General features: G+C 41.9%; 1 protein-coding gene across 1 annotated transcript in view; it reads left to right on the top strand.

Annotated features, from left to right (window-relative positions):
* TRIM67 (tripartite motif containing 67) overlaps positions 1-21,469 on the top strand; it is a 43,254-nt gene that overhangs the window by 14,933 nt on the left and 6,852 nt on the right. The window contains exons 3-9 of the mRNA XM_010004234.1: positions 2,758-2,853; positions 6,744-6,866; positions 8,153-8,263; positions 10,521-10,680; positions 16,858-17,003; positions 19,947-20,085; positions 21,151-21,454. Of these exons, the coding sequence (XP_010002536.1) occupies positions 2,758-2,853; positions 6,744-6,866; positions 8,153-8,263; positions 10,521-10,680; positions 16,858-17,003; positions 19,947-20,085; positions 21,151-21,454 (1,079 nt within the window). The remainder of the gene's footprint in view (positions 1-2,757; positions 2,854-6,743; positions 6,867-8,152; positions 8,264-10,520; positions 10,681-16,857; positions 17,004-19,946; positions 20,086-21,150; positions 21,455-21,469) is intronic.

Raw genomic sequence — 21,469 nt, 5'->3', positions numbered from 1 at the left:
CGGCCAGCCGAGTCCAGTGAAAATTTTTTTCCTCATGTCCAGTCTAAACCTCCCCTGTTGCAGCTTGAAGGCTCTTGTTCTGTCTTGTTCCCTCCATTCCGTGTGAGAAAAGACCAGCACCAACCTCTCTACAATGACCTTTCAGGTAGTTGTAGAGACTGATGAAGTCTCCCCTCAGCCTTCTCTTCCTCAGGCTAAACTTTCCCAGCTCCTTCAAGCGTTCCTCATAAGATTTATTCTCTAAGCCCTTCACCAGCTTCATTGCCCTCCTCTGTACTCGCTCCAGCACCTCAATATCTCTCTTGAATTGAGGTGCCCAAAACTGGACGCAATACTCCAGGTGTGGCCTCACCAGTGCTGAGTACAGGAAGACAACCACCTCTCTACTTCTGCTGGCCACACTATTTCTAATACAGGCCAAGATGCCATTGGCTTTCTTGACCACCTGGGCACACTGCTTGGTTTCTATTACACCTCTTTCTGACGGGGAGCATGCTGGGTGCCACGACTGAGGGTGCTGATTGCCATTGGTACATAAGCTGGTTACAATTCCTCTGTGGTAATTCAGTTTTCTACAAGTACTGGGATGCCCACATACAGCTTTTGTCTCTTCTTATCTGGTGAAATGCACTTTGAGGTAATTTGAGAGCTAGGGCAGGTTTTGGAAAAGTGGAAGGTTTAGTTTTGTTGGGACCAACTGTTGGGTTTGTTTTGAAAGAAAGGAGCCCTTGAGTCCCTGGGACAATTTGATTGGACCAGCCAATGGCAGAGCATACTATGCTTTTGCCACCTCTTTCTTTCTTGCTTCCTCCCCAGACATTTCCACTGTGTCCTGTGTCAGCTTGACAAATGAAAGGCTCAGATGTGCCTTGTGGATGCAGCAGAAAGTACAGTCAAAAAGGGTGGGCTTTAAGCTCTGTCAAGCATGATCAGCCTGCAGAGGGCTGATCTGAAGTCCTGATTATCTGATCTAGCAAAAATAGGGACCCTTTTGGGCAACTGGAGCATTCTGTTGTCACCTCAGGTAGTTTTCATATCAAACATCATCAATTTAAATTTTTGTGCAGAAAAAGAGTTTGTGAAGAACTGTAAATATTCAACTATTGAGAAATATGCACAGTAATGTGTCTTCCCATTACATTTGCTACAGATAAGTTGAGGTAAAGTATATTTTATCTTCAAATTTAGCACTAATGTAATATCTGCAACTGGGCTAAAAGTAAAATGTTTGTGTGAATAGGAGGAAAAAAAAATGTAGGTTTTCTTCTTTCTCTATAATTCTGTCCCAGCTCCCAGTCAGGGTTTGTACCCACTTCCCTCAGAGCCACAGGAGGTTAGGCAGTTCCTCCGCCTACGGGAGGTTGCCTGCCTCAGAGTTGGGCTGTGAAGTGCCCACAAGCTCATTAATACCCTGCGTGAATGAGTAAACACAAGGGGAAGTTGAGAAGGAGACATTCAGGCAGGAGGTAAGCTCAAAATTTTGGCAGCCTGAAGAAGTGAATTCTGTCCTTTTAGGGGATGGAGTAATTTACTTGCATTTAGGAGCGAGAGAGAAGCAGGTAGTGAGTGGTGACTTACTGATTTCAGTCAGGTCTCCTTTTAGAGACACCCAACTTTTGTGCCTTCCTACATACAAAGCCTCTCAAGGCACACTCTAGTCCTAATGAAACAAGAGACAGCAACCTTTTCAAACCGTGGCATTGGCAAAGATACTTCATCTTTCATTTCTTGATGTCAGTTGTCATGTCTGTTTTGTGAGGATAATTAACTGGGCATTGATAATGTTGTAGTTGTGACTCCATCTGCCTGAGGGGTAGACTCATGAAGAGACTGTGTGACCTGCAGGACACTCATGGTGGGACCATTCTGGTCACTGTGCATCATGGCTGCCAGGAGGGGTAATGCTGGAGGTGGGCTTGCCATGGGTGACACACAGAGCAATATGGTTTCTGTAATCATAGATGAGCTTCCATGGAAGCTGCACTGCTGCTGCTCCGGTCAGACCATGCTGGTTCTTGGTCTTCTGGAGGCAGAACTGCTGTTTCTTCCCATCCTGGAAGTCCATCAAGAAGCTTCTGGTTCAGTTTAGAGATCTCAGGAGACAGCTGAGAAAAAGGGAGGTTAGGTCTTCATTGTAGGCTAACAAAAGATGTATTCCGTACATCTCACCAGTCAAAAGTCAGAGGAAGGGCTTTTCCCAGTTTTTCCAGAAATATTAACCCATTTGTTTGGATGGAACATGGGAAACTGAACCCCAAAGGGGTATTTCTATGAAGTCTGAAAATACAGATTTGTCTTTGAAGTGCGAGTCTATCTCAGGTTTGGTAGGATCCATCACATTTGTGAGGAATTCAGGCTTTGATGAAAAAAAAAAAGTGTCACTTTGGGGAAAGCACTTGTGGATTTTTCAGCATAACAGATGCTACTGTGTAAGTGTAAGACTATTATCTCCTTATATATGTGGGTAGCTGTCTTACAAGAAGACATTTTGACTTACCAAGTCACTGCAGTAAGTGGAATGTGCAGACACAATACTGCCCCCACATGTGTTTCACCTTTATTAAATCTTATTACAATTAAAATTTGAACTATTATTTTCTTGCACAAACACTCTGTGCATGTAAGAATGCAGACAACAGCAAGTAAGCCTTTTAGCACATTATTAATCATCAAAACCAAGGATTAGTATGAAACATTTGCATTTTATGTCTAATTTTTTCTTTCCCCTCCCTCCCCCTTTTTTTTTTCTTCTTACAGGCTCAGCTATCTCAGGCTTTAAATGGCATTTCAGATAAAGCAAAGGAAGCTAAAGAATTTCTGGTTCAGCTGAAAAATTTGTTGCAGCAGATCCAGGTAACTGTAGAATATTAGCTGTTTTGATAATACAGTAATCAATAGAACTGAGTGAATTATTCATGTGATGACTTTATCCCCTGTGCTATTCTTAACTTTCCTGGAATCATCTAACCTTTCTTGAATGGATTTGCTAGGCAAAATTATGCCTCAGATAATGCCTGAAAGCCCCTCTTAGTGTCTACATTGTTTGCTGTTTATTGCAAGAAGCTGATACTCAATTCCAGACATCTGAGCTGTGTTGATTAGCATTGATTGGATCCCTTGGTCATGCTTCTGAGCTCCTTCCTGACTGCAGTTGATTGAATTGGACATTTAGGATAAGTTCTCATTTTAACACATTCAAAATTTATTACTTATTTTTCATCTTACATTTTCTAAAAATGTACTTGTTTCTGGACAAAATCCAGTCAACCTGTTTATTAGAGTATTTGCAGGAAGTGAAAAAAAAAAAAAAGGAGAAACAAACACAGCTGAATCAGTGTCATCGTCTGAAGCAGAAGATACTTTCATACTTAAAATTGCCCAGCATTAGTATTCAGCAATGGGCTCACAATGAGTGCAGTGATTGAGGGCACAAACCCCAAACATAACAACTCCGCTTTTCAAGCAAGTGTAGACTTGTCAGTGCTGGAGATCAGATAATCCTCAAGGTCCTTCTCGCCCTGCAGAGTATGGCTGGAAATGTGCAGCAGTAGTTTGGGCTTCACAGCGTGCAGGAGAGAACACTTGTTATCCACAGCAGAGGTACTCTGTGGCAGTGGGTTTTCTATGGGATATACATTATCTGCTCTGCTGCTTGCTCATCTTTCATCAGCAAGCAAGTGCTTGTTCCTGTTACTAACATAAAGCCACAGCAGAAGTTAGAAAATCTGTATTTAGTTTAGAATTCAATCATTAAGATTCCAGTTAATGCTCCAGATGATGAATTTGTACCCCAAATGCTGCTCCAGCTCTCAAATTGCCACAGGGCAGCATAGCTACCCACCCCCACAGTCTTCCATTGCCACCTGATGAAGGGAACAAAAAAGACTGGGAAACTGGTAAAAATAAATGCATATCTAACTGAAAGAAACAAGTGTGAAGCCAGTGACTGGCACCTGTCACATGTTGTGTTTTATACGCAGTGTGAGGTTTCTCTCTGCTGACTTTGCCTATCTAAAAGTTATGTAGCTCATCTAACCTAGTCCTTTAGTCTTGTATTGCCCAAGGAGGACAGGCAACTCTAGAGAGCAGTTCTTCCTATAGGTATGAAGAGCTATTTTAGGAGGGGCCAATCCATAATCTATCACCAATCTTTTCTTGAGTCATCTAGCTCCAGAAAAAATGTATTTTTCCTTCCTGAAACCTAAAGGTGGCCTATTACAACTATTTATGACTATGCTGAAAATCCTTTAATATGTTTCAATGAAATCACTACCAAATTGCTCTGCTTTAGGGAGCTGCTACAATTAGATCAAAAGACCAAGCCATTTCTTTGATGGTGCTCGTGGCTTAAAATGCTAGAGGAGAGCTCAAAAGCAGAAATTGTATCCAGCAGTCACCCTCTAACATTTAGGCATGTCTGGCCACAAAGCTGAATCTGAGCCTCATATGTTGAGCCAGTCTCCAGCATGAGTCTGAATGAGGACATCAAATTTCAGTAACACAAAACAGCAGGACTAACCAGCTGCATATGTATTTCTAAATAAAACAGGGCTAGGGCTCAGCTCTCAGACAATCACCCACACAGATTAATCCTTAATGAGGTGTCTGGAATTATTTTCTCCTGTGACAAATTGCATTTTTCCAGGTGATGCTCAAGCAGCATTTGGTGGTAGCACATACCAGGGAATAGCCGTGGTAGGCAGGTTTGGTACAGCCACAACTATTTGAGGGGAAAGGGCTCACAAGCTGATCTGTGCCTTTTGGCAGAAAAAAACCCCAGTTCTTGGACTGTTATTTGTGTGGGAACAGATATAGCCTTCATGTGTACCCAGAACCATGTATCTCAGAACAGGTTATTGTTATTAAAAGTCTTATGATGGCTACCACTCACACATACACACATATGCCCCTTAGCAAAAATGTCTTTAAAATGTACGTTTCCACAAAGGAGTGAGCAGTATGTACATTGCATTATCCTGTCTTAATGCACAACAAAGCAGTCACAACCATCTGCACTCTTTACCTCCTCTCTGAGTTTTGCCAGAGCTACCAGGAGCTGTGCTTTTTGTCTTGCCTTGGGCAGTCTGCAAATTCATAATCTACTTTTATTTTCCCTGCTTTGCAGATCTCTAGTTTTCCTCTTTTTTTTCCTTCCCTTCTCCTTTCTCAGGTCACTTTTAAATCTCTTGGTCTCTGCTTTTTATAAATTTTCTGTTCCTTGTTGCTTCCTTGTTGCTGTCATTAGCTGATTTTCACATTTTCCCATCTGCTGTAACAATTTAATCCTTTCTCACTCGGAAGAGGCATATCGCCAAGAACCCCGTTTGATGTGTGAACAGAAAATGAGGAGAGAAATGATGCACTACAGGCGTTGACTGATTCAGGCTCTTTACACAAACCAGCACTTAAGAGTAGCTAGATGGAAACGGGCTTAAGGGGGAGTGGGGTGTGACAGAAGCCGAGGAGGGAGAGATGCAAACAGGAAGAGTCCAAGGCAAACCTGCAAACAGGAACTGAGCTGTCTGGTGTCTCTCCTCCCACCCATCTTGCTGACAGGTCTAGGACTGTGGCAGGGGTCTCTTGGAGAAGGATGACCCCCCTCATCTGGAGAATGGGATGCATGGGTCACATGGGAGGGCAGGGGGAGGAATACAGTGCTGAAAATTTTGTTCTCAAAATAATGGAGTAAAAGCAATGAGCAGAAAATAAGAGAAAAGCACAACCAAAGAGCTAAGAAATAATAATGAGTGAGCATATGAGGACTTTCCATAGACATGCTTCTCCTTCAGCACATGTTTAAAAGCTCATACATTTAATCTTCTTTTTGTCTTACTGGGTTTTTGGGATGAAAGCTGGTAGCATGACTTTCTCCTTCTAGACTCATGAGCAGAGCAAGCAAGGGAGAGCCTTCTTTTGAATGGGTGCTACAGCATCACTTCCACAGCCAGAGAAAGCCATCCCCAGGAGGAGGGGCAGCTCAGGACCTTGTAATACCATCTGCTCAGATTTCTCTGGCTGCAGTGGAATTCTGCTGTAGTGGGGATTGTTCCCTATGGATAGGACGGGAATTTGTGATACTCAGGCCCTGTGCAGGGTTTAGTGGAGACAAGTGTTTTATAAGTCAGTTGCTGGCCTCTGCCTGGCATGGACTCTTACCATGATGGGAATAAAAAACTGTCTGTCATTTTTTATTATTTTTTTTTTCAAGTTAATCAAGTGCATTTCTCCACTGCCAAGTGCTAGTTATAAAAAAATAAAAAAAACCCGCAAACTTAAAGCAATACACAAAATCTCAGAGCTTTGTACTTGATTAATTTCCTTGTAATAAGCCTGTAGACCAGATTCTGGTCCATAATTCTGTTCTAATTACCATGGTGTATAGCCAGTGGTTTCAAAGTCGCTACAGTGGGATAATTAAAACAGAATGGGTCAGAATCCTCTTATGTATATATATGCACTGTGTACGTTAGGTTTAGCTTTTACATTGCATTATACTACATCTATTGTCTAGAAAGTGCCAGTAAATGAAGGTTTTAAATAAACTTATTTGTGGTGTAGCATCTTACTGTTTCATTTTATAGCATGCAGCTATTACTGGTACAGCTGTAATAAAATGAGAAGGGCAGCAGAAGTGCCAAGGTCTTGAAAGAAAATACTTTCTGAATGGAAAAACAGGTAAGAATGAGCAACAGTGTAACCTGTAAAATATGCTTTATTTTATGAGTGTTGTTGCCATCTTCCAGGAGAATGGGTTGGATTATGAAGCCTGTCTTGTCGCTCAGTGTGATGCCTTGGTTGATGCGTTAACGCGACAGAAAGCGAAACTGCTCACAAAGGTGACCAAAGAACGTGAGCACAAGCTGAAGGTGAGCACAACTTCATCAGCTGAGCACAGCTGTTGATACCTGGTGTTAATGTGCATTTTTAAGTCCCCAGCCCTTTACACCATGAAAATTCCTAGTGACCAAGTCCTAAAGTCCTTCAGAAAGTTCCAGTTCAGCAGTTTGGTAGAACTGTGCTTATATGCTTAAAATGAGACATACTCTTCAGCAGTTTGTTGAATCAGGCCATCAGTCTTTATTTATCTGATAGTCTGGGGCTGTCTTTTGAGAGGTACTTATCAGTGAAATAAATCTGTGTGTGGTTTGGGTTCCAGGACCTTCTGTCCAAGTCAAATGTTGGGATTTTGTTGTCTCTCCAAACCTTCAAAATTCAGGCAAACCACCTCCAGATATCCAAGTGCCATGCAAAAGATATTAAAGAAACACAGCAAAGGGGAGTGGGGAAGAGAAAGCTAGACATGGTGGAACAAAGTGGCAGTTGAGAAATGTTTAAATAGGCACATTTCTTGAAATGTTGAACTACAGGTGTGATTTTTGGGGTATTATAGTGCGAGTAACATTAAGACAGAAGGAAAATTTGTAGTGAAATACCTAATATGGCAAACAATGAATAAAATCTACCTGAGATCAGCATTTAAAATCCCCTCTGCTTAACAAGAACCAGCATTTAGGACTTACTACTAACAGCACAGCTAATCATGCAGTTTATTCCTGTTAGGCTGTTGTGCCTCAGGAGTTGTGTTATCACAGTGCTATTAGGCATTGCCTACAGCCATGTGGCAGCAGAATCAAGTCCAAAATCTGGAGAAATGAGATAGGGTGCTTTTCTTTCTTAATCCTAGCAATGTGTTCTTAAGCAGAGTAGGATCAATGGTGAATTGTGGAGAAAATGGTAGAGTATAATCTGCAAGAAACCTCCCCTGCAGTTTTCTTCTGTAATATTTGCCTTTTAAGGCAAGGATATTTTTAAATTCTCAGATTGTAATGAAAGTGTGATTGTAAATGTGAGTACTGCAGATGCAGAAACATGTTCTGTGCTTTTTCTGCCCTTAGCAGGCCTGACCTTTGAGCAATTATCTGCTCTGGAAATTGAGGTTCCCTGTGCACCACATTTTGCCAAGCTAATTATCGGTATTTACAATATAGAGCAAGTGAGTGTAGCTGATGGAGATATGGCAGTGGCCATATGGCAGCTAAATTAAGCACAGCTTTAACACACTCTTCCATTTGTTGTCTCTTCTGAAATAATCGTTTACAATTCACTGTAAGCTGAGGCAGTCATCAGAACTGAACTGATGCTTGTTTTCAAGGTTGTTTGGGACCAGATAAATCACTGTACACTGAAGCTACGCCAGTCAACAGGGCTTATGGAGTACTGCCTAGAAGTTATCAAAGAAAATGATCCCTCTGGGTTTTTGCAGGTATTTTTATTTCTGATGTTTGGGGGGGTGGGGAAGAACCCAAGACATTAAAATTAAATTAAGTTAAAAATGGATGGCTTTAATAATTAGCCTCTTCCATGTCTGAGGCAGGTTCACCTTGACTCCTGGTAGTACTTTCTAAAAGCTCAGATAGTCTGGTGTATGTCTGAGTGAAAGGTTGCCTTCAAACAGCTGCAGTTTGGAGTTAGTGGTCACACCACTTCCCTGGCTGCTGACATCTTTGCCAGCCTTTTCTTCTGGGATGCAAGAGTGATGCTACACAGCTAATGATAACTTTCTACAGAATATGATTTAATTCTCACCTGAGAAACCCATCACAGGACCTCACAGAGCTCTCTGATCAATTTGTAAAGGTCTATGACTCAGCAGAGTTTGTACTTTTCCCCTTTTTGCTTTGCTTCTTTGCTTTACTCATTCCCATGTGAAAGAGTTCTTTCAACATCTCACCTGGGAGGAACACAAGCTTTAAGGGCTTGCTTGTAGCTTCGCTTCACTGGGGTTGTTTCACCTCACAGGGCTATAAGATGGGTCTTGTAGCTGGAGGACCCAGGTACTCCTCTTTGCAAAATACAGCCTAGCCAACAATTGCCTTAATGTCCAGGTTATTGTTTCTTATGTGCAAACGATGAACGTGTCTATTGATGAGATAAAGAAGAACAGTTTTATTATCCAATTAATTATTTTGCCCAGTTCTATTATTTTGATTCATTATTTTGATTTTGATTATTATTTTGATTATTAATCATATTATTTTGATTCATTTTCATTCATTCTATGATTCTGTGATTATTTTATTTTGCCCTATTAGTTTTGTGACCTTACTCATTGCTTAAGAAGAAAGGCACATCAAACAAAATAATCTGCATGTGTCTGTCAGCTGAACAGGGTGCTCTGCACACATGAATGCCTGAGTGTGAGGGGGCTGTCACAGCATCCCTAAAAACCAGGATTAGAATTCACCAATTTACAAGTATTAGCATTCGAGATTGATTGTTACCATCATGTCTTGTCTCAAGCAAGAGTGAGGAATGTGTGGTGTATATTAATCTCAAGACAACACAGATTTTAGCAGGTAGTTGGTTGGATACTACTGGACAAATTAAGCCTTTAGGTGTTATCTACATGCTCGTAGAAACATGCTTAATGTTAGCTTACTTGTCCTGTAAAATTTGTGGCTTCATTCTTTGCAGTCACCTTTTGTAAGAATTGTGTTCTTACCTTTTCTTGTTATATCTAATGATGTTTTCAAGACAACCAGCAAATGCTGAGGCACCGCATTACTTAGAGCAAGTACTCCTGCAGGCAGGACACTGAAACACAGCCAAGGGATCCAGCATCCCAGTAGGTGTCTTCAGGGTTGTTGGAAGACTATGAGATGCTCCTCCACTTACTGCACAGATTGATTAGGAGCAGGAGCTCAGACAGGAGTGTCTTCCAGTAACAGTAATGAGGAAAGGTATTTGAACAACTGCAATAAAGAGTTGACTCTTTCTGACCTATCTAGAAGAAAATTCTGCTCCCTGTAACTCATGAGAAGCTCACTGGTAGAGGCTCCAGATACTCAAATGACAGTTTCACTGAACTCAAGGACAGTTGAGTTCATTGATTTCTGCAGAGCCAGGATTTCACTTCCAGAAGAGTCTGCTACAGTCATCTCAGTCTGACTTTTGGCCTAATAGTGGGCTGAGCTGGAGCAAAGCTTTAAAAATTAAATTCCGTTTTGATGCAATGATAGAAAATCCATCACATTCTTGGAAAATCTATTTGACAAGTTAGGACTCTCACTGTGAGAAATATACAGCTCCCTTCCCATTTGCTTTTTTTATTCCTTTCTGCTTTCATCCACTGAATTATCTCTGCTAATGGAGAGACCCTCTTACATTTAAGCTTCTCCTTGTGCAACTACGTTTTAAATGGGAGAGCAAAACTAGACTGTGCAGATGAGAAAACAGAGTGCAGAAGTGTATCTGGCATTCAGAAGCATTATACCTAACACACTCTCAACGGGCTTTGTAAGTCCAATTTTTACTTTCCTACTCTAAGATGAGATTTTTTTTGTTGAAAAGGTGAGACAAAAGGATGAAGTATAAGTGGACCTCACCCCAAAGCAACCAGACCCCATCTCAGCTGTTGTGCTGTCCTGTTCCTGCTTTGTTTGTGCTGTATCTCACAGGCATTCTGTTGTTTTAAATGTGTGCATCTGCCATTTCATCATAAGCCTGATATTCTCTTTCAGATTTCGGATGCTTTAATCAAGCGTGTTCAGGTATCTCAGGAGCAGTGGGTGAAAGGAGCCTTGGAGCCAAAAGTGTCTGCTGAGTTTGACTTGACTCTGGATAGTGAACCTCTACTGCAGTCAATTCACCAGCTGGATTTTATTCAGATGAAATGTAGGGGTGAGCTTTTATGATTTTCTTTTTTTCTGATTTTCATGCATGTGTTAAAACAGTGCTGGGAGGGACGGGGGCATGGAGGGAGGAAAGAGGAAAGTGTTGAAATTGCTGGACAGTTTTAAAAGGTTTTCAAGCAAATTTAGGTTGCTGGGTCTTTCCTGGACCTTACCTCACATGCAGTGAGCTGGATGTGCTCAGACAGAGATATCAAGTGCAGTTAAAGACTTGAAGAGATTAATTCTTCAGAGTAGGGCTGTCTGTGAGCTTTGAGAGCTAAAAAGACGTTAGCTGCATGAAACTTTATGCCATTTTACAACATTCCTGGATTTGACATGGTTAATTCAAAATACCAGTTACCCCAGTCTTGTCAGGAACAGCTGAAGTAGTAAATAAATATTCCTCCCTTCTCATATTTACTTAAACAAGGAAAAAAAACCCCAACCCTTTGACTTATATCTGGACTGTGCTGCAAACAGTGGCCAGCTTGAAAATCATGAGACAGAGGTTCACAAGGGGATGGTAGATCCATGGCTATATCCTTCCTTGATTCCAAGTATCTGAATGATTCCAAGAGACACATTAAAGGGAAAAGTGGTTAAAAAAGTGTTTAAAAACAGGAGCTGATGAACAATGGATGCTATTGGCAAAAAAAGAGAAGAAAAAAAAAAAGAAAAAAGAAAAAAAAGAATTGGCATCATGTGCTTATAATGAACTTGGATTATATGGAGCAGGATGAGAACTGCATCAGAATTAGGTAGATCCACAGACCCGCTGTATTTGCAGGCCATTGTAGTCCCTGGGAATGATGCCATTAACTTGCCTCCATGGTGATTCAAGCCTTAATTATACATATGGGTGTCAGGGCAGAGGCTGCCAGAAGTCAGTGAATGAGTTAAGGATAATCATCCCTTGATGCCGGATGTGCTTTTTTGACTCAAAGCAAGTCTAAAGATTTCAGTTCCATTTCTCTGTCCCCTCTGGGCCTTATTCTGAACCCAAGAGACCAAATATGAAGTAATCAGGTTGGATAATTTGGCAGATAAAGATGTGAAGAAACAATGAATAAACAGTTAGAGGCTGAAACCTGCTCACCAGCAATGGTTTGCATCTTGGCATAAATAGGCTGCGTTAAATTTACTCAAAAACCACCTGTGAACTGCTCCTGTGAAATACTGACAGCCAGGAAAGTGGAGTCAAGAGAGTATCACCAATAAAACTTCTCTGAATACCATCTGCCCCTGGCTTTTAAAATCAATTTATATTTAATGTGGGCCATATGTATTGTGAAATATATGTAATACTAATCTTCCACCACTTTCTTTCCCAAACATATAAAGCATTTAGTTACACTATCCACTTGGATTGCTTATTAACCACAGGTCACTTGAGGTGAAAGCAGCTTAGGTATTTGGCTTTTGGACATTCATCTGGCTTTAAGCTTGAAGATTTATGAGACTTTGATTGAGCCAGATTCGCTGGAGCTTTATGAAAGATCGGGCTGTTTGCTGTGCTCTCATTTATCCTACAGTGACAGGGGAGATCTGATTCTGAGCTAGTCACAGTCTGAGAACCAGAGGAGAAGACAGGACTTTTTCTGCCCCAACCTGCACAAAGCTTACAAACACTCTTGGGCTTTGCTGCCCAGAAGCACCTTGCAGATAGCCCTGAGGAGGGGCTTTTCCATGAGCTGTATTGACCTTGGCCAGGGACTATCCATTGCACATCCCATCAGCTTGGTTAGCACAACTGGCATAACCATGTACTTTTTTTTTTTTTTTCTGAAATTTTACCTCTATGACCTCAACCAGCTCTGCATTATCTTCTCATGCATACCAGTCTTGCATCTAGAAATGCAGGTACCACAGAGTAAGCAACTCAGCATTTCAGTAGCAAGCACCTGGACTTACTGGGAACACCACTGTGCTGAGGAGAAGCTGGTGTTGCAGGACTATGTTCTGCTATTTATCACTGTCAGGACTTGTATATTTCAATGTGTTTCTTCAATCTGCTCCTCTTTCTCCAATCCTACCTATCCCAGCACACCAACAAGTCATCAGTCTTTACCAAACGTTGTTGAGGCAAGTGTTTTTAAGCCACTGTACTGCTTGATCTGACAAGAGCAAATGCATGAAAGATATTGGAGATGGTCTGTAAAGGGAGTTTTGGGGAAATCTAGGAGAACAGGACCAGCGTGGCTTTTCCAATTGCAAGTTGTGTTGTTCTAAAAGCTTTGCGATGTAAAGTCTGTACTATTGTCATCAATGCTTAGTGCATGACTGAATTTTATTTTTTTTTTCCTAACTCTGGCCTCATTCAACCTCAGTGAGCTTGCATGGGTCATTTAGAGTGAAAGCAAGCTTGTAAGCAAACATTGATTCACTGTGGTAGACAAAGAAGAATGAAAATGGGAACAAATCATATTACATTTGCTTTGGTGACTTGTACATGTGCCTTACTGGTGGGCTCTCTATATCTAAAGCTCATCTCAATAAATAAAGATCAGAGGGTGTTTTTGCTTTTTACAGAGAGAAAAATCAATTTGGTGACAAATTAAATGTGCAGAAATGTGATAGATGTACAAGTAATGCTTAACCAGTTATCTTGGCCAGAGGGTCTCACTGATGGCCCTTTGGCAAGAGTCCCATGCTCCCCAGGCTAGCTGACCTGCTGAGGCACACACAGCTCTATTAATTGCTGGCATTTTGAGCTTTCCCAGATCCCTTTCCCCTGTCCATGGTTTCGTCTCTCTATTGCTTTTTCTGAGTGCTCTGGCACAGAATTCCTGTCCTCTTTGATAACTGGCTCCGTGTGTACATCACATTTCCTCAGTTCGAGCTATGGGCACAGGCAAGTATGTGCTCCAGGTTTGTTTTGTTCAAACAGCTGGAACTGTAATGAAATCTTGGTTTGTTGTGAAATGCAGACTGGGTACAAAATAGGAAAAAATATGGCTGCTCTCTACTTTCCTGTACCACCTCTGCATACTCACTTATATGCCCTTTCTCCTTTCAGGAGCAACTCCCTTCCTCTTCTGCAAACCAGTTTCCTGCCTTAGATCTTCTCTCCAGCCATGAGCTGCACAGCTCTGATAATGAAAGAACAACTGTTTTATCCTAGACCTTATTCCTGGTTCTGTCTGCTGTGTGTCATGGACCCAGGTCTTTGCCTGTCGTCTTTCCTTCTCTCTCCGTAACATTGGTTCTAGGGCAGTTGCTACTGCGGTGACTCTTTATTTTACAGGGCCACAGTGCAGTTTTGAAGGACATCAGGGTTGTCATGTTTCTGAAGGTCCCTTTCTTTCACTGTGTTTAGTCCTTTAAAAATTAATCCAGGAAGGTGGAGGGCATTGTTGCACAACTTGCTTGTCAAGAGGACAGATGACAGACATCTTAGAGCAGCTCTCTTCTACTCTGAGACATCAGCTGTGAGACACATTGAAAAATGTGCTTTTGAAACTGCTGAGTTGCCATGAGACATCAGTATTATATATTTTAGCTAAGTGTGACCTGCATGAAGCACTTTTGAAATAGCAGGACATCATTCAGACTCAATAATAGGTCTTAGTAGTGCAGTGTCACTTCTCCCTTTTTTATTTTTAATCTTTTCCTTCAAAAACTCTCTAGAGGACTTCAGTTTGAACAAGAAGTGGGACAGTAATTTAATCTCTGAGACTCTTTTTTTCTTGACACTTAGCCATATTTTTCTTTTCTTAGTTCTGTCCTACTGCTCTTCACTATGAAGTACATCCCAGTGTCCCAATTATTTAACTCCTTTTGCACTTACTTACAACTTTTGCAACAAGTGTTCACCTTTTCTCCTCCCAGAGGGAATGTGAGATCAAGGCAAATCTCTGCCCATCCATGTCCAGGGGAGGAGGCAGGAGTGCAGGTGCAGTGAGCATCATACAGTAAAGCTGCCCAGATGCTTGATGGGAGCTTCTTACCTCTCCTTCAGCTACTGCATTATGGGGACAGTCCCTCAAAGCCTCCCATCAGTGTTCCTAGGACATGTTTGCAGGGGGTTGCTGCTTTATTCAGAGATGAGAGGGTGTTGTCAGTTTTGCACTCTTTACATGTCAAAAATTAGGTTTTTATCCAGTTTGGCCAGGGGGAGCCTCAGAAGTGGGGAGGACCCAGGGAGTGTCTCATGAGAGGGTTAAACAGTTAGCTAAAATGGCAGGAGTGTGGACGGCCCTGTCTTCTCCCAGGCTCATCTCACTGGAAATACACAGGCTAACAAACACAAACAAAACCTTTAGCTTAAAATGGTTCGCTTAAAAAAACCCCTATTACTACTGAATTTCTTGTTTTCAGGTTTTTGACTCTTGTAATGTCACATTTCTGTTACTTCTCCAGGCACAGTGTCTCCTAGAGAAAAGTCTAAACTTCCCATATGAAAAAACAAGCAGGTTTTTATTTATGACACCCTTTGAATCATCCTTAAAAATTAAGGAATATGAAGAGGTTGTTGGTTTTTTTTTTTGTCTTTTCACATAAAAATGTTCAAGAGCTAATTTATTAAGCTCTTTTGTTTCAGATCACAGTCATTCTGCTGGGCTACCAAGCATCTGCATTCACTGTGGTGATGGGTGGTGCTATCAGAAAGCCAAGGTAGTTTCTGCACTGTTTATCACGAGTATGATGTTGACTTTTGTGTCACTTCCAAAGTGGGAGTGAAGCCTTAGCCCCGTTGCACAATAGCATCCATTTTCCCACAGACTGCTTGGTACACAGCATGTGAACAGTCCTCTTTTATCTGGAGAGGTAAAATAGGACAAAAGGAACAGCTCAAGGGCTTAGCTCTCAGACAGAGAAAGGAAAATAAACTAGAGGCTCAAAGGAGAGTAGATAAAAGAAGAGCAGACTGACATTGTTAAGAACTAAGTCCATGAGCCCTCAGAGCACTCAGCTCTTTGCAAGACATGGTTGAGTTCTGCAGAAATTATCCTGAATGGTGAAATTCAGCCTTGGGCAGAAGACCAGGCAGGGTCTATGCATCACTCATATCCCACTTAACCTGTGCTGTTTCAATGGTGCGTAAGACACATGTCAGGTGTCTCCAGAAGACCCAGTTTTCACTTTATAATTTCCAGCAAAGGATGAATGGTGGGAATTAGTTGTATTTAGCAGAGAAGGTGTGTGGAAGCCTCTTTCCCTGAATGTTTTGTGGAATCACAGAATGGGTTGGGTTGGAAGGGGCCTTTACTGGTCATCTAGTCCACCACCCTTCAGTGAGCAGGGACATCTTCAACTAGATTAGGTTGCTCAGAGCCCTATCCAGTCTGACCTTGAATGTTTCCTGGGATGTTTATTTCTGTTTTTAAGATACTGGTCTGGTCAACAGCCTCTTGGTGTTTCTCCTGGGCAAATCTCTAAAAAAGCATGTTGGTAGATAACTTTACACCCATGATTTCTGAGAGGAGAGGGCCACAAGCAATTTCCTATGGTGCAGAAGTTCCTTTTGCTACCCAAACCAAAGGATTTAGATGAAATTTGCAAATGGAACAGTTTTCTCCAACAGTTTATTTGAAGTATGGCTTCCATAAAGATAACATATCCAAGGCGGTTTTGATGAAAAACTGGGAGTGGGGGTGGGGATGTGTGTGGCAGAATAGATGGAAAAAAACCCTAAACTGTTGTGAAGAATCATTTTGCTGCTGTCGGTGGAGTTCAGGCTCTGTCTTGCCACCATACTGGGAGGAATGGCTGGTCTGCTGGTTAATAGCCCAACTCTTCTTTAATGAGCTGGCTTCCTGGCAGCACTGTCTCTCCCATGTCACCCCGTGGCCTGAGATACCAGCTGTCACTACTGTTCCCTTTCTCCTCTTGGGGACAGTGGGGCCAAAGTGCTGTAGTGTGAGAAAAAACTCTTCCAGACACTGACTCCTGGGAAGGAAACAGACATGAAGTCCCTAGACTCTAGTCCTTATGAGGCTCCAGAAGCATGTCCAGATATGGTTCTGTTAATGTATTTCAGCCAAATGATTTGTCTAACTGAGTAATTATATATTTCAATATAATTTTTCCTACCTTATGTTTCAAGGAAGGGAATGGGCCCAATTCCTCATGAATATTGACTCCCCTGCGAGGGGTGGGAGGTGATCAGGTGTCACACTGCTCAAGGCACAGACTAATGAGGTAGGACAGAGTTACACTAATCTGTACCCAGTTCCTGTTACAGTGCCACCCGTCCCATTACTGCAGCTGGAGAAGTGTTGCACCAGAAACAACAGTGTGACATTGGCCTGGAGGATGCCACCTTTGAGCCACAACCCAGTGGAGGGTTATATCTTGGAACTTGATGATGGAGATGGTGGCCAATTCCGAGTGAGAATTTCATTCAGCATTTATTTGTGTTTCTTTGTATATGAGTTTCCTCAGGGTATGGATTTGTGTCTGTCTGAGGGTGGGAAGAGGGGGCAGGGAAGACGTGAGTTGTCTAAACATCCCTACTTCCATCACATGGATGTAGAAGGACCCAGTTGCAGATGCTGACAGGACCCTCAGCTTGGTTAAGGAAGTTTGGTTGAGGTTATTCCCAGGCTCTGGCAAAGAGGGCCTTGCCCAAATGAAACATGGAACTTCATATCACTACTACATGTACTGCATTGTTCCCCTGGAGCACACAACAGCAGAAAATCCCATACTAGCCTACAGGAGCTGGAAGTGGTTTATTTCACAAACCAGAGATTTCTTTGAAGCCCCTGGTCCCATCTGTCCATGGCACCCCACATCAACAGCTGAGATTCTTGGTCCAGCAATGCAATGCAGTTTTTTCTGGTTTTCTGAGTAAAAATGGGATCCTGCATAAAAATATGGGATTTCTAAATCTTTTCTCTGGGGGTGGATAAGACCAGACTAGTGAAAGTTTTCCACAGACATGCTGCAATGGGATTGGTAAGTGTTGGAAGATATCCCAAGTGCTGTTCTATCAGACCCTCAGAGTGAGCCACAACTGCTTGCTCCTGCCTGTAGGTGCAGGGTATTTATAGTCTTCTGTCTCTTATTGTCACAACCTCGTAAACCAACTACAGAAATATTCCATCAGCTTTCTGCCAGCCATGCCCTGCTGGAAGCTGTGGCCCTTCCTCCGCAGGAAGGCTTCATGCTCCTGTTGCTCTGAGACCAGGCTGGCCCTGGGCATTCCATAGGGACTAGTGCCTGGAAAGCATCTGGACATCACTGTGGAGTACAGCTGCTGTCTTTGCAAATGGGAAATTTTGCCAAAAACATGTGATGGCATTTCTTCAGGATCTGCAGACTGGCTTCTCACTGGAAGGAAAACCTGAAGGCTTCTCAAGCTGCAAATAGTCTGGCATGGGTCCATCTGAGGAACTGCTTCCATCTGCCAAACTGCTGCAGCCAGAGCCAGCAGAGGCACCTGATTTGGATGCCTCTCATTAGAAGAGACCAGGATATTGGCAGGGCATTTTCATGTGGGCACTGTGCTTCTTGAGGTCTCCTCAGTTCCTTGGTCCAAGTATCATTTCATATGTTTGAAGAGGCTGGTCTCAACTGCTGAAAGTGTGAAAAGGTACATTTGTGAACGACTGCTGGGAGCTGCTGATTTAGGTAATATTTGTAGGTAAGAGTGTTATCATCGCATGATGAACGAAAAGTTAGGAACAAGGTCCTAGGAATACCAGTGTCTTGGATAAACCTTTTCAAGTGGTATTCATACCTAAACAAATACTTGTGAATATACAAGGTTTCTGGCAGGTGCATCTCCAAGCCTATTTGTGTAGGGAGTTTTGTAACTGGCAAAGGTTTGAGGACTGCCAACACTGCCACATCAAGATTTTGGATTGAAAAAGATACGAAACCATCTCAGTCCCTAAAAATCTAGCATTGACAACTTCTCAGAACACTTTGCTTTCTGTGGTAGATTCAGCCTCCGTTTTATTCATTGAAAGGTAAACTACTGGCTTCTCAGCAATGCCATTTCAGTAAGAGTTTGCTGACCCTTCTATCGAAGGTTTATATATCTGAAAGCAGTGACACTGACTGCACTTTATCAGTATTCACTGGTTGAATTTAAAGAATGGGTTTTGTCTCCCATTGTAGCAGAGAACATCAATCTGAATAAACACAAGCAGTCAACAGTGGTAAAAATATGAAATGGTTTAGCAAAATGTGGGAGTTATCCTACAAATACAGCTTTTTGCACAGACAGCATATAACATGGAGATAAACTAAGCTATTCTTTTAAAACTCTTTTCTCTCCATGAAAGATCATTAGCTAATTCAGGACTCAAGAGATTTTTTTTTGTTGTTTGCAGCTGCCATGGTAGCAAAGTGGACAAACTCTTGGCTGCTGTAAACTTAAGTAATACTTTTCTTATTCATCACATACTTAATTCACTTCAGGTTCCTATCAAAGAGCCTTAATCAACAGGACTACACTTATGCATATACATAAGTGTCTTAACAGAACGGTGCCTGAGTGGCCTTAAGCTTGTTAGGGTCTTTGTTACTATAAACCTATGGATTCCACAGAATCAGAGAAATCGGAGGTGGAAAGGACTTGTGGCTTTCAACCCTCTGCCAAGATAGGATTGTTTCCTGTTCTGTCATTTTCTTTTCAGTTTTCCAACAGACATGAGGTGTGTAGGCTTCTTTCAGTTCATCATAGACTGTGTAATCTGACTGATCTTAAATAGTCTGCCACAGATGCTCCTCCTCCTGAAATACTTCACATTGGACAAGTGCTTGCTGTTTAATAAATCTTTGCAGACTTCTAAGATGTCTCTGCTGTCTAGTTGCTGTTTCATCATCTGATGCATGTGATCCTAAACTGGAGACGATCAGTTACTTCTGGCTCTTTCTTTGCAGTTTTCAAAATTATCTTTTAACACTGCCATGGTACAACCTTTCCAACAGAATAAAACTGCTTGATTGTTTTTTTTATTCTTCTATGCCCACCTTTTCTGGTCCTACATAAATACAAGAATGGTCACAGTGGGTACAAAATAGTGTTTTGGAGTGGATGTTTAGGAAAAAAGGATAAAAATTAAGATCTTTCTGTGTTACCCTTTATTGCTGTGCCCTTCCAGTTTCATCTTCACCTTAGTGTCTCCACTGCTAACCATCCTTGATGTCTCCACTGCTGTGGCTTTCCATATTATAACAGCATAATTTCTGCATTCTGGGAAACAATGAAAAGCTGTTCACTTGTGGCTTATATTTAGAAGTCTAAACAAGTGGTCCCAATGCAAAGAGAAACAGTTAAACTGTGTCCCTTTTTCTGCCTTTTTTTCTTTGAATGTTTAGGAAGTATATGTTGGCAAGGAGACTCTCTGCACCATTGATGGTCTTCATTTCAACAGTACCTATAATGCAAGAGTCAAAGCTTTCAACTCATCAGGAGTTGGCCCTTACAGCAAGACAGTTATTTTACAGACATCAGATGGTGAGTTGAGTTTTTGCCAGTTTCTAAGTGAAAAATTGCAGGTCTCAGTGGCAGGACACTTGCATCCCTTTATACCAACTAATATCTTTGGCACTTACTGACATGCAGATTTTGAATCATCTGAGCAGAGACCAGACATTGAGCATGCACAGGGAATGAGCTCTCCTCCTAGCACTTTTGGTGTTTTTCTATTGTCAGTAGTGCTTCAGGTTTCAAATAATGCAATTTTACTTGGCTGTAGAAGTCTGAGGTCTAATTAAGATTCTTGTTTGCTTTAGCATACAGAAGCAGTTATGCAACATGGGATGTTTTTGTGCCACTCTGTCTCCACTTCTCCATATCTCTTTGGAATTTGTCTTTTTCTTCTTGGTGCTTCAATTTCACAGCAAGGTTTGATAATGCAGTGATGAGAATTCATACTCATTCCTCTGTAATTGTAATTGACATCCATATGGGCATTAGAATAAGTTCATCTTCGTTAATGACATTGTAATGAATCAGGAAGTGAATGCTATTATCACTTCTACTTTTATGCTGTGTTGCCAAAATAGGCCAGTATAAAATATTTATACTTTAAGAGCTTTTTCTGGTGTTTTGGTTTTTTGTTGGTTTGTTTTGATTTTTTTAAACTTTTCCCCCCCTTGGATAAAATAAGGAAGTCAGTCCTGACCAGGACAGACACAGTGGAACTCCATTTCCATTAAAAGCCATCCTGAACCAGTTCACCTGTGTTAGCAGTTTCTGTATCATGGAGCAGTCTTTGTCTCCTCAGTGACTTCCTTTTTACTGTGTGAGGACAGAAAGTCACTGCCCTTAGCAGCTTTCATTCAGAGGAACAAGCACAGATGATAGAAGGCACCTCTGATATGAAGAACAGCAGGGCACCAGTGCAAAGCAATCTTGTGTAGCTGCCTACGATAATGAGGAAATGTTGTCTTTATTACCTGAAAGTGCTGCAGGGTCTTTAGGAAGACAAATCTCAATCTGCTAATTGAAGTAGAGCAGGTGACACTTGAACACAGCCTGTTGTGCCTTAATCCTGCTGTTCCTTTTCCCCTTCCACAGTGGCCTGGTTCACCTTTGACCCTTCCTCAGCTCACAGAGACATAGTGCTGTCGAATGACAACCAGACCGCCACCTGCAACAGCTACGATGACCGGGTTGTTCTTGGCACAGCAGCCTTCTCCAAGGGTGTGCACTACTGGGAGCTGCACGTGGACCGGTATGACAACCACCCCGATCCAGCCTTTGGCATTGCCAGGATTAATGTTGTCAAGGACATGATGCTCGGCAAGGACGACAAGGCATGGGCCATGTATGTTGACAACAACCGCAGCTGGTTCATGCACTGCAATTCTCACACCAATAGGTAAGCACCTTCTGC

The sequence above is a fragment of the Chaetura pelagica genome, unplaced genomic scaffold (genome assembly GCF_000747805.2).
Source record: "Chaetura pelagica isolate M959 unplaced genomic scaffold, ChaPel_1.0 scaffold708, whole genome shotgun sequence".
In the NCBI taxonomy this organism is placed as follows: domain Eukaryota; kingdom Metazoa; phylum Chordata; class Aves; order Apodiformes; family Apodidae; genus Chaetura; species Chaetura pelagica.
The sequence above is the reverse complement of the archived record's forward strand: the minus strand, read 5'-3'. Positions and strand labels throughout refer to the sequence as shown.